The 13,887-nt window shown below is 31.2% G+C and overlaps 2 protein-coding genes across 10 annotated transcripts in view; one reads left to right on the top strand and one right to left on the bottom strand.

Moving 5' to 3' along the window:
* The window catches only part of LOC124354491 (rho GDP-dissociation inhibitor 1), a 33,808-nt gene extending 25,209 nt beyond the window's left edge, over window positions 1–8,599 (bottom strand). For both annotated transcript variants that reach the window (XM_046804991.1, XM_046804990.1), the window contains exons 1-2: window positions 8,588–8,599; window positions 2,685–2,692 (exon numbers count right to left, since the gene is read on the bottom strand). The gene's annotated coding sequence lies outside the window, so the exon portion shown is untranslated. The remainder of the gene's footprint in view (window positions 1–2,684; window positions 2,693–8,587) is intronic.
* LOC124354492 (protein chibby homolog 1-like) lies at window positions 754–13,731 on the top strand. 8 transcript variants are annotated; one of them, XM_046804998.1, is made up of 4 exons: window positions 754–774; window positions 7,974–8,216; window positions 8,740–8,855; window positions 11,691–12,704. In XM_046804998.1, the coding sequence occupies exons 2-4, from the start codon at window positions 8,039–8,041 to the stop codon at window positions 11,829–11,831; spliced, it is 435 nt and encodes a 144-aa protein (XP_046660954.1). In that variant the 5' UTR covers window positions 754–774; window positions 7,974–8,038; the 3' UTR covers window positions 11,832–12,704. The 8 variants fall into 8 exon arrangements, with proteins under 8 accessions (XP_046660954.1, XP_046660952.1, XP_046660951.1 ...); XM_046804996.1 differs by lacking the exon at window positions 754–774 and adding an exon at window positions 1,639–1,751; XM_046804995.1 differs by lacking the exon at window positions 754–774 and adding an exon at window positions 1,640–1,839 and having other exon boundaries at window positions 7,977–8,216.
* Window positions 13,732–13,887: the final 156 nt, after the last annotated feature.

Below are 13,887 nucleotides of genomic sequence, written 5' to 3'. Positions count from 1 at the left end.
TGAATCGCGAATGGTATTTCACGAATGCTCAGTAAAAATTGTACCCTTGACACCACTGTTGTATTGCAAATAAGCAGAGCATTTGGGTAGATATATGGATAAAGGCCTGTCGTAAGGTATATTTGCTTTAGTACTTCTTAGCTGTAAAACCCATATATTGTATATGAGTCAATTTAGTATTGCAAAATATTACCAAACACCAAATTTTATTCCGATTCTGCAATATTTCCATGAGCAATGGTTTAGCGAATTTTAATTCTTAGCCCGATGTAGGTACTAACCAATTTCATAAAAATAATTTGTATCCCTGCTCTGAGAGAGCTGGAAAATACTTGCGTAAAGCAATTTTCTATAAGCATTTATCATGTTATTAAATTAAATCGTAATTAAAAAATCGTTCAGGCATGTACTACTATAGTTTAATACAATTCGATTTCATGTATGATTATACATAAGAAGTTGAATGTTCCTTTAAAAGCTTTAACATTACTTCCTCAGCTCAAGTAAAAAGATTTAAATATGTTCAAGAAACGTCAAAATTGTCGGGCTGGCATGTTGTTTCGCTTGACTAATTTACTGGAGAAAAAAATACCGCAATAAATTTTTATCCTAAGCACAAATTAGTATAGAGTAGGGGGACTTTAATAGAGTAGGTGGTCTTTGAAATCTCTCTTTTTTATCTATTTATGCACTCCCTTTATAAAAAAAAAACACCAGCAAAATCTATATAGCTCCGATTACCAGCTGTTGTTAGTGTCTTAGGTCATTTCCAAAGTAAGCTCAACTATGATTTCTGCATTTTATTTGATAACAAAGTTAGTTTGTCACAGTACGGGCTATTTACTTTTTGAACAAACAAATGGCTTTAGTTGATGGGAGTAATGTCACTGTGTTATAATGTGCTCTCTTTCAAATCCTTATTGTTTATAAGCTGCAACTTTGTGAACATTCGGTTGCAATGATATTCTACTCCTTCAAAAGTGATCACTGCGTATTGGCAGCCTATAGAGACCACTGTAGATCAAGTTCGTTTCTGGATTGCGGTCATTACCATCCTTTATTACTGCGTTCTTTGTAGCCGACTCTATATTAGGGAAAACTTAACAACGTTCAACACAAGAATGAATCAGTTCTGTTACATTACAACATTAATATACCACATATTCCATTCTGTTAGTTGAGCAACACGTTTCCTCTTTCCTCCATCCTCATGTTCAAAATCTTTATCTTTCTACTATTGAAAGTGAGGAATTTAGAGATCAGGGTACTCTAAAGCAAGGCCCTTTAATTCGACAGTGGTGTTCGTTGAGGCTGACGTATATTATTGCCTGGCCCACCACGAAGTTTTGTAAAGTAGCTTTGATTGTAATTGTTCACATATTTATGAGAAGATTGAGTGAATATCTAGAAAAGAGCCTTGTAACTCAGATGAATCATGGAAAAGATTTATTTTGGCGATAAGGGTCAAATAAGGATAAGGAATTTTATAAGCAAACAAAAAATACAGCCGATTTATAAAAAGAATAAAACTTTATTCAAATATACAAAAGGTAACGTGAAATGCTTGTTTTATAATAACCGGTGTTTCAATCACCGGTAAGCTGATGAAGTGAACCGTCAACCAATATTGGCGGCAGCTGTTTTATATGTTGAAATTTACAAAAAAAGATATACTCCTACATTGTTTTGAGTGTGTTATGATTATGTTCATTATATTATTTTTATTGCTAAACTCTTAATTAAAGCTTCTGGTAAATCTGTGTGATGCATTGTCAAAAAATTATTTACTGTGTAGTTATTGTATCTATTTAGGTAATTTACTATGCCCATGTACCATTGGTTTGTTTAATTTTGAATTTATAACAGTAGAATAGGCTTATAATATTTTGTAAACAACATAGTTATAAACTTCTGCATTATAGCATTGGGTTATTTTTTATTGTCTTACTATGACATTGACAGTTAACATATTGTATTTTACATATTTTCTTGCATCTCTGTATCATAAAGATCCACCTTATTTTTGACTCACTAATCAAGTACTAAAACAGAACATTAGAATAAGTAGGTAGGCTTATCTAATCAAACTGTCATAATTTGAATAAGTTTAACTTCAACCCTAGATTGGAAAGTCTCTAATTTCATAAGGCTTCATTAAGCTGGATTTTACGAAGATTACTTCCTGAAACTGTCAGCACGTTACTTTTTAGTAACACCTAGATTAATTTTAACACTTTGTATTGTTTTAAGATTTCAAGGGTAGATTTCAATAAGTGGTCAATACTTGTTTTTTGGTTGTTTTGTGTAGGGTACAATACCATCTAGAACAGGACATATATTGTAAATGTTTCAAACTTTAAATGCACTAACTTCAGCCTCCAAAAGTCCACTTTCGTCAGCATCATACAGCTGGTCCGGACTAAGTTTCAAATCACTGGCAACTTTTAGAAAGTTTTGTTCATAAGGCTCAACTGCTGATTCATAAAAAAATAGTAATAAAATGCCAATTCAAATATCAGATAATATTTCAAACCACAAATAAAGTCACAATACAGTACAACCTCACTGTGTTGCTGTCATTAAATATACAATACAACATTTATCAACTTAACACACTACAAATATTAACCACCAATAAATTATGAACGATACAATAAGTAAAAAAATAAAATCACCAAAATATCTCACAAACCTTCTCTATTATATATATATATATATATATATATACCTAATCAAAAACAAAAACAATGCTGTTAAATGCACTGTCATTAAGAGCTGGGATTGCAAATTGACGGATATGATGACACCCTGCCTTTGTCTACTGGCTGGATTACTGGGGGATCTGGTGCAGGGCCGAACTGTAGAGGGACTACTGAATTTGACAGTTTCATTTTTTAAACATATGGTCGTCCAATAATACAAGATACATTTAAATTTATTGTTAAACCATTTTATTAACTTTTAAATAATTGATTTATAGTTCATAAAATATTAATAATTCAATGAGTAACCTTGATTTAAGAATACTCATTTTATAATGTTGGCCTACATGAAATCATTTTCAGTAACAATAATCTGTACCAATACTAACTTGTCGGTACAGTATCAGAATCATACTTCCTCCCATTAGTAATTATTTTAATTGACAGGTGATTAACAATAACCCAGCTGACTCAATTTATTCTCTAAGTTTTGATTATATAAGGATCAACATGCATCACTTTTTGACCCTGATTAATTCATTTAATTTATATCCTAAAATTTATATTTCCTTTATTTTGCATATTTTAAAACTTTGTTAGAAATTGATTGAATTTTGCATAATTTAGTCAACTACCTATTTGTACTGTCCTTTTGTTCAAAAACTGACTAATTAAATTAAAATTATAATCGAACAGACCTTCCATGTCATTGTAGCAGATCCCAATTGACCCTTTGATCATCCCACTGTATCTACACAGCATTTTATACATCACACATTAATCCGTATTAGACACAACCATCTGAGGAATTGGATACATCATAGTATTCCACATCGTCAGCATTTGTGAGCTCATTCATTTACTAATATTTAGTCTGTTAATGATTATTCCAAATTTAATAATTATTTGATTACTTTCCATTCTTTAAAATTAAATATTGGTTCTTCTGCCTAAAAGCCCAAAACCCACGTTTCTGATATTGGAGTCATACATCATTACACTTTGTTCTGTTTTGTTATATTTCCATTGTTAGACTAATATAACTATATGCTAATACATTTCAACAGTTTGTTTATATATATTTTTTTTATTTTGAAGATATTTAAAATATAGAAAGAAAGGTTACTCAGAGAAAGGACCAATGCTAATGTATTAAAAAATGTTCATGGTTGCACAGCTAATTGTAAAAGAATAAATGTATATTTTCATACAAATCTGAGATAATAGCTGTTAAGATAACTTAGTTGTTGATTTTATTTTGAGCACAGTCGGTTCCCATAGGCATATCCGGTAGGGAGGGGTTTGTATCAAGGTATATTTTAACTTGCGATAAAAAAAATATACTTGTAGTCGAACAATGTAACATAGTTCAGTTTTGTTTGAACTATTTCTGTATTTTAACTATAACATGACCTGTGGGCGTTGAGAAACATAATACAAACTTCTGATAAATAACGATCATATGAGATTTTAACAAGTGCCACTTTTATTCGCAGAGTAACAGGACAATATAATAGACTGGAGTCAATGTTAAAAGTCTGGGACATTATTTGTCTGAAGTGTACTCTTACAATGTAGTACTCTTGCTAACTTACCGGAACTTTTAAATCAACATTGCTATTAAACATAACTTACTAAACAAAAATATGAATCCATCATGTGGCAAGATATCTTAAAAAAGATTTCATCTGCACACTTTAAATTTTGCATGATATTTCTTTTCTATGTAGACAAGATTGAGTTCCATAACAGTGCATGTCCAACCATAGAATTAGACTGGGTGTCATTAATACCTATCACTTAGTAGGCTAACACAACTTTTTCCTTTGTCTGCCGGGAGATTCTAAACGTTTCTTTTCTGTATGGTTGTATGTCTGTTTGCATGACATCTAGAGAATGAAATGAACAATATAGATTTGAAATTTTCCACACAACCTTTATGATGCCTCTTATAGGATATATGGAGTGGCATACTCTTATCTTATTGTAATTTAAAGGGAATCGAGGCAAAAAATATTCTGAACCTTTTGGAATGGTTTACCTTTGTATTCCAATCCAGTATTACATTAAAATTAATCCTTTGAGAATGATGGCTATTTTTTAAGGTGGACTATACTTTTTTATGTACTTAAAAAATAATTATGTTTATTTGATTTTTTATTTAATGTACTTGGAAGCATAAAATGTATGACTTTGGAAAGAAAATTATTTTTAGTAGCCTATTAATTCATTTTCTTAAACAATTTAAATACATTAATGAAATTGAAAAGTTTTTTTTGTTTTTATTCATTAGGCTTAGATCATAAGCAGTAATAAAGACATTTTATTTATCCTTCAGCATGTTACATATATGGCAATGGATATTGTCATGTTGTTTAACAGTCATTTTCAAAGTTTTTATCTTTAGATATATATTCAGATATATACACATATTAAACAAAAAAAATACAAATACCAACTTTTCAGATTCAATTTTGCTGTATAAAACAATATCACATCTTTAAATACATTTATAATATTCGTCCATTTTACAGAATGGATTTCTAGATAGTCAGTCGCATAACACTATCGTGTTGTGCTGGTTGAAGAAATATTCCCTGCTGCTTTGATGATGACGATACATGCAGCTTTACATTTGTTTGAAGAACTTTTAATTATTTCCTTATGTTTTACCCTCTTGGCTTCCTTCAAAGCTTATCTGTAATGGCTCCTCAAATTCTTCAACAGAGTTGATCATTCTCTTGTTTACTGTTCATATCTTTACACAATAAAATAAGTTCTTCACAAAAGCAAGCTATGGTGTATACCAATTCAAAAGTGGCTTACCCTTTTTTTAAGCTCCATATTAGATGTACACACCTTTTTTTTAAAGATTTCTAAAAAAACAAAAAATCTGTTTAATAATGTTTCCAAACAAATACTAGCTTACTCATTTGGTTCCAAAGTTGTCATAAAATCTTTATCAGCCCATTTTTTTGAACTTCACTATTTTAGTTTCTATTACATTGGCCTGAACAGATCCTGCATTTAATTTTTTAGCAAAGCATTAGTGGACATACATAAACTATCTAAATATATTTCCAAATATAGAGCATCATGATCAGATAAATCTGGTCTCAGAACCTCACTCTTATAATTTTGTTAATTTATATTGGTAATTATGTTGTCTAAACAGGATTCACCTGTGTGGCTTTGTTATTTGGGCAAGACATATTATATTGTCTCAGTATATTTAGAAAAAGTATTAACACTATGTTTTAGTTAATATATCAAATTCTGCATTTATATCTTTAACCTATAACAGTTTTACATTTTAGGCCTGTTAAGTATCTCAAAAGCACTTCTAGGATTTGCAGAAAAATATCAGTCTTTCCCATTGGTGATCTATAAAGTGAAATTATTAATACATTTTTATTAAAGAGTTCTATACTAGTCAATTCAAAATGGACTTTTTGACAATAAATTTTGATCAACACTTCCATTTTGCTCTTAATTCCTTGTATATTTATAAATACCAACTTAATGTATGCAGAATTCTTTACAACAGTACGCTCCACAATAGTATCTGTTTTATTAGACAACACTATTTTATTAGCTCTACTTTCTTGTCTTTCAAGTTTAAAGTAATTTCACTGTCTGTGGTTTATTCTGCAGAATTACTAACTATTTGCCTATTTATCACATTGATAATCTACTGTACCAGCCATCTTTTACCCCTGATGTTAAAGTGCATGCCATGGCGAGTTAGCAGATTATAGTGCCTACCACTGACATATTTTTATCTAGCCTATCTGAGTTGTTTGTTGAAGCTTAGACACACCAAAGATACTTGTTCTGGAACATTCAATTACTGTATATTATCATATGAGGATTATTTGGAAAGTAAGTCCAATTTGTTATAAAAAATGTTCTGTAATTTGTTACTTTGCCACTGAGACATTCCTTTAATTAGTAAAACAAATAAAAATTGCTTGATGTAAAGAAGTAGTTGAAGACTGCTTATTTTCAAAGGCTACACACAGAATTATAAATCTTTAGCATACAAAACTTGTAGAATGTTATAATAAATATTTTTTTTAATAGGAACTCCGAGGGTCATTCAGTAAGTACGAGACAAATTATTAATTATGGCTCAAAAACGGTTTATTCAATCCGTACAAAACTTTGGTTACTTTTCAGCATAGTTCCCAGTAACACTTAAACACGTTTCCCATCTTTCTGCTCATTTATAAATGCCCTTGGGTTGATATCAAGGCCACTTTTACACCTGAATTTTGACCTCTTCTTAGGATTGAAAATATTTTTCTCGTAGACCCTTTTTTAGGGGTCCAAATGGATGGATGTTTGCTGGGGAGAAGTCAGGGTTGAAGGGGGATGTGGAAGGATCAAGGCTTTGTTGCTATAACTATGGCTCATAGTAGTGGATTCATGTTTCATCACGTGTAACAATTCTTTAAAAAAAACTTTCTCCTTCAGTCGAATATGGATTTTTCAATTATTGAATGATTTGGAGCCGGGTTTCTTTGTGAGAGTCCGTGAGTTGTCTAGGCACCCAATCTAGCACAGGTTTTTTTGTACTACAGCTTGTTGTGAATAATTGTATGGACAGCTCCAACACTTATGTTTATTTTTACACTTATCTGTTCAACAGTGATACGCCTATTGTTCCGAATTAACACGTTAATCCAAGATTTGAGAGAGGACGTCCCAACTTCGACCTGTCATCCAATGCATTGCTCGTCAGAAACCTTTTACGGCCACTTACCTAACCATTTGTTTAAATACTTTCTAACCATTGTTAAACATCCGATCAATTCAAAATATTGTCTCCATACACTTTTAACACTTTCGTGAATTTGACAACTTTTCTCACTTCCCATGACTAAAAATCTGATCACAGCACTTTGCTCTTCCACAGTTCAGTTCTCGAGCAGACTCGCCATTGTTAACTGAGTAAATTTGAGACTATATTTACAAAATATGATTAAAAAGCTGATCAGATGTCATTGCAAGGGTGCCAAATTTATGTCCTGAAAGTTTCAAATGGATCAATTCAGGCGTTTTTGAGCATTATTAATTTGTCTCGTTACTTATTCAATGACCTTCATATATACAAAAATAGAGTAAGATGTACAGGAAATATTTCAATCAAAAAGTCTGTTATAGATTTTTAATTTATGAGTAGTTGGACATTACTCTCTGAATTAACCTCATTTAATCATATCAACTACTGGGATCACATAATTATTACTAATGTTATGATTTATTTAGTAGCTTACAACAAACAAGTCATGACTGGAAGGCTGTAAAACGACAAAACATTGCTGCCAGAAAGGATGCCTTTGTTTTCAAGCAATAAATTCTCCCCAAAGAAGATACCTCAGCGGAAGGCCAACAGTTTCTCCAGGCAAAAGCTAGTTGAAGAAGAAGGAGAGAGTAGATTGGACATTGGCAATGTGAAGTTAAATATTGGAGAGCAACAGTTTGTGTTTGAAGATGGAGAATGGACTCCTGGTGAGAAAAAATTTTGAACTGATCTAAAAGAACATGTTTTATGTTTAACTCTTCTGTTTCTAAAATATATAGTTTACTGCAAGTCAATTTTTAAGTGTTTTCCAGACATGTTTGTATTCTATTATTTTCTTTTAGACTATAAAAAGGACCTAATCATGTAGGCCTTCTAAAACTTGAATGTCAAAATAGCAAATGATCATAGTAAAATATTGGCAATAAAATTAATCAAGATCAAAATGTGAGCTGTAATATGGTACAATGTTTTGTTTACAAAGTCAATTTATTAGATGTTTCTAGCAAAACTCAAAATTCAGTTATACTCTTAAAGATATAGCTTATATAGGCCTAGCTATTCAATTTGTAAATGTTACTAAATTTAAAAATGCCAACCAAACTCACAAATACATTATCTGACTGGAAACAAAATTTAAAACTCTTATTAGAAACCCAAAATAAGTACTAATTTTGTATTATGAATTTTTACTAGAAGTATTTAGATAGAAATCTATTTTTTTCCTTTCAGAGAGTGGAGTAGTTGGAGATAAACATAAGGAGAACCAAAGGCTTCTGCAGCGAATAAAACAACTTGAATCAGAAAAAAACTTGTTGCAGCTGAAGACTGAGGTACTTTTAGACATGGTAAGTGGATGCAGAGCATATTATATAACTTCTTAAATATAAAATATACATATTCAAAAAGAGTATATTTCAACTTATTGAAAGAATATAACATAAAATTTAATGTAAATCACATTAACAGAAGAAAGAAGGGAGTTGTAAATAGCCATCGATCATATTTAATCAGATTCTATTGTCCTGAAATTGGTCTCTGACCAGCTTTCTTGGCTTAGTATAACATAAATAGAGAATGTGAGAGTTGCTCTCACCAACTTTGAGCTTTGACTATGATTTTCCACAGTGAAACTCATCAGATTGAACAACTATGCCACAGCCCCTGTCATTTATAGTTATAGCATCACGATGTTAGCATGACCATCATGCATTGTGTGGTGGGTTTGGATCAAATCAGCGACAGTCAGTACTTGGAATTATCACCAGAGGCAGTTGATTAGAACTGAACATAATCCCAAATGAGCAGAGTCTGACCTTTCTGTTGACATTAATTGGTGTAAGTGCTCTGTTCCATCACTCTTCCTGCAGGTATTTTAATAAATAGTCAATTGTTATTAGTGAGAGCTTTCTGATCATACTTGGATCAAGACACAGCTGTTACAGTTGATGGGCAAACCAGGAATGATAAAAGACATAGACAGATTTCTTAGTTCACTGTTGCAAATGATAGTTTAGAAAACACCAAGAGCCTAAACTGCTAAACTGTACTTCAAAATAATTGATAAATCGGCTCATTTTTCCTAAGCTGTTTTACCAATTAAAAACTATTTACTGGCAAGCCAGTACAGAATGATAGTTTTACCATTTTATTAAAACGGTATGTGTTAAAATCCATAAATTAATTTTCATACAAGAAGTTTGATTGAAAAGTGTCAAAAACCTGTACCTTTTTTTGCTATCAACATAAAAATTAAAAGTTATTGTTTGTAAATTATTTGCTTTATGTGTATAAACGCAGTAACAAACAAGCTAATTTCAAATTATTTAATTATAGCTTTACTACAAGGGCTATCCAGAAAGTAACATATGTTTTGAAATAAAAATTAATCAACTGAAATAGGAACATTTTATTATATACATTTAAAGGCTACACTCTTAGGCTACTTTTCAATGTAATCCTCGTTCAAATTGAGACATTTATCATAACGTGACACAAGTTTTTCAATTCCAGCTTTGTAGAAATCTGCCGTATGAAATCCTATCCACTGAGTAACGCCAGCATGAAGTTCAGCATCACTATCGAAGTGCTGCTTTGCGACCCAGGTCTTCATCGCTGGAAAGTAGTGGTAGTTGCTTGATACCAGATCTGGGCTATATGGCGGTTGAACACTTCCGGATCAAAATCATCCAAGACTTGTCGTATACGATTGGCTGTATGTAAACGTGCATTGCCGTGAAAACCAAAATTTTTTAGCTCAATTTTCTTCTACACTTGTTTTGTATTGCTCGCTGTAGCTTCTGCAATGTTTCACAGCACCTCTCTGCGTTGATTGTTGATCCTCATTCAAGGAAATCAATCAGAATCACACCCTTAGCATCTCAAAAAACAGTTGCCATAATCTTTCTCGCTGACAGAGTTTGGAGATATTTTCTTTTTTTTTTAATGTGTGTGCCCCCATTCCATAGATTGCATTTTTGTTTCACAATTGACATGCTTCACCCATGTTTCATCACCTGAACGATATGATCGAGAAGTTTGTTTCTACAGTTGTCATATTCATCAAGAAAAGCGAACTATGCAGCAAGTCTTTGTTTTTTGTGATCTTCCATAAGGATTGTGGGAACCCACCTGGCACAAAATTTGTGGTATCCAAGCTTTCCTAAAACAATTTCATGAAGTAGACTTCATCTATAAAGCTTTATCATACTTTATAGATAACCCTCGTAATTAGTCCGTGGTTAAACTGGTATAGTTTAAACTCAGGGTTTTATACTTTTTGATGGCATTTTGCCATCTAGGCAGTTATATCAGCAAGTTATGTGTGGTGATCCCCACTTTCAAACTCAATTTTCTCAAAAACAGTATATATTAGTAAAACAATGTTAGTTACTTTACCACGTAGCATGATATGTGCACAACTGTTTATTTTTCTCTTACCTGGGCAGTATTACGTGGATACTTAATGTAGAATATTGTAGCAAAACAATTATATATATATATATATATATATATATATATATATATATAAAGTGATTATATAGATAGATAATAAGATTACTTACATTTTTTGTTAGTAAAGCACAGTCAACTTTTGAAAACCCTCATCTTTTGTTCCATTTCTCTGGATTATTTATATGTGTTTAGTTGTTAATAAATTTTGTACATGTATCTACAGTAACTATCGACATTATGTTAATCTTTTAATGTAGAAACATGCTTGTAAATTTAAGGTATTTATTGTGAAGTATTAAGTATTTTTTTAATTATATTGTAACATTAAGCCTTCTTTAAGTTGACAATAAGGTGTCTTGTAAAAATATATTTTGTATTGTGTAACATAATGTGTTCTTTTATTCATTGTTTTATTTCTAAATATAAAGTTAATTTCAGTTTCAAAAATATTGCATATGTAGCTATTTGCCAAAAATAATATTTAATTTTCAAACTTGTAGGGTTGTACATTTTTATTGATTCTTTCATTAAAAAACTCTTTTTACTTTTATAATACGCCTTAGAAGTTTTCTATTGATTGAACATTGTCTCTTAAAAGCTTGAATAAGCATTAAAACAAGGATGGATAACTGAATTTGTGATAGACTACTAATGTCCTGTACTTCTCGTCTACCCTGAAAGTGACATGTCACAGCCATCAATATATAAAACGTATGGATTGCTTGCAGAATGAGAGTGCCACCTCACTAACCTCTCCAACCACAGTATGGGGAACAAGCTCAGGCAGCTCTTTATGGGGAACAACGTTATCCTGCCATTTAAAACTGCTCTGTAATCCTATATACTTGCTAGAATATTTTCTATGTTAATGTTCATTACTCTAACTATATCTTCTTTTGATCATTACAGTTCAAACAGTTTGTGAGTTATTTTTTTAGCAGAATAAGTTACTTTTCAATGCAATAAGTGTGGCGTAGTATTACTTTTATTTATTAATGGAAACTACCTGTTAAGATTATTCAAACTTTCTGGATTTTAATTTGCCTTTATATCTTACACACGTCCTGGGAGACCTATTTTTATCTGTACAAACAATTCCATTTATGATGGGATTCAAATTGAATAAACTTTTATCTTGGTCTGAAGTTCAAATTGTAATTAAATGCTTGATGATATTAGTGAATTGAAACATTAGATTCCAGACTACACTTGTAAGAAATGAATGATTCGATCACTCAACTAAAATTTTCAATTGTATTTACTAAGAAATATAACTAAACAGAACTATTTTGTTTAACTTTTATCGAATGCCAAGTCTACGCTTATCTAGTGACAAAGTCTTTTCTTTTGCTAAACTAAAACACATGATTTTGTAAAAAAAATCTGCTATTAATTTTATTAATCTTAATTAATGAGTATCCTTTCCTAATTCAATGTTCGAGAAATGGTTTCTGAAAACGTTGTCCACTAATTTTCTGCATGCTAATAAAACCAATTTTCTTGTGTTGAGCTTGTGGATACTTTGCTTTAATAATAGTTCAAACGCCTTACTATTTTTAATACATCCCATGAGACCCTACCTAGTTTACCTTTAGAAATATAATTGGTAAAGTTCACATAGGAACGTAAGTTACTGTCATAAGTGATTTAACATTTGTAGATACTCTACACAATTCAAACTGGGTATTATTTTATTTACAATGAAACCACATGTGTAATAAAGAATATTATGTTTGTAATAAGAATGTTGATCATTTGTTAACATGTTTCTTATATCTAATATTTCTTCCTTATCGTTTTCTAGCGTATTTTGTGTTGTAGCCTTCTATTCAGTAAAACCCATTATAGCATTTTGTATTGTAGAGTCCATATTTAAACAGTTGATTTTTTCCGAGGATTGCACTCTCTTCCTGAACATAAGATTTCTCAAAGGCAGTTGAAACTGTTTTACATAATTTGGGTTGTTATTGTGTCCTCCCCAAGACCTTATGCATGAAAACAACAGTTCCAAATGGTCTTGAAAAAACTTACATGTTAAAATTTATTTAAATTGTAAGTTGTCTAACAGGTTTTTTTGTTAAGATTCTTATTGAGCAACTGTTTTTCTAACTATTGTATATATGATACTTACCAATTAAATGTTAACTCACTTCCTTTCAGTCTTCTATTCGTACAGTTGAAAGCTGAAAATCTGTCCAGCATTATATTTAACCTCAAAAATCAAGGATGGGTGTAAACAAACCAACTCTCGTCAGTTACAGCATGAATCAAAAAGCGTAAACAGTGTGTAACAGAGCACCAGGCAGGGCGTGCGCCCATTGAGTGGGGTGGGAAGCGGACCCATATTGAGGCATTTCTCTAGTACTGGTGCGAGCAATCCATATCGTTTATATTGATGGTGACAGATGGTTAATGCTGCTTTCTGTTTATATGTGTAGTTGGGGTTTAAATCGAAATTTAGACTGTGATTTTAATTTTTTATGAATTTATAAACATAATTACTACAATCAGCCATTGAATCACATGATTTTAACATTATAATTTTAACACATAACTATTTGACAGAGAATTGAGTTTCTAAATGATTAATTCAACTGTTTTGCAGCTGACAGAAACAACAGCTGAAGCCCACATCCAAGACAAGGAGATTACAAGGTTACGCCATGAACTAACAAAGGCAACTTTATAAGGCTGAAATATGCAATATACTGATCCAATATTTAATATTTAATTTTAATTTCTTTGATTAAATATACTAAAAGATTTCAATGTTGTATAATTTTCCCTTATAAATCTATGTCTATTAATTTTAGTAGCAGGTGAGAGGAAACTTCCTTTTAAAAGTTAGTAAAACTATTTGGGCTTTTTGAAGTTATTTTCAAATATTTGTTTTTAAGAGACATTTGTTTAATTTATAAAGAAACA

Source organism: Homalodisca vitripennis, chromosome 2, assembly GCF_021130785.1.
Source record: "Homalodisca vitripennis isolate AUS2020 chromosome 2, UT_GWSS_2.1, whole genome shotgun sequence".
NCBI lineage: Eukaryota > Metazoa > Arthropoda > Insecta > Hemiptera > Cicadellidae > Homalodisca > Homalodisca vitripennis.
The sequence above is the reverse complement of the archived record's forward strand: the minus strand, read 5'-3'. Positions and strand labels throughout refer to the sequence as shown.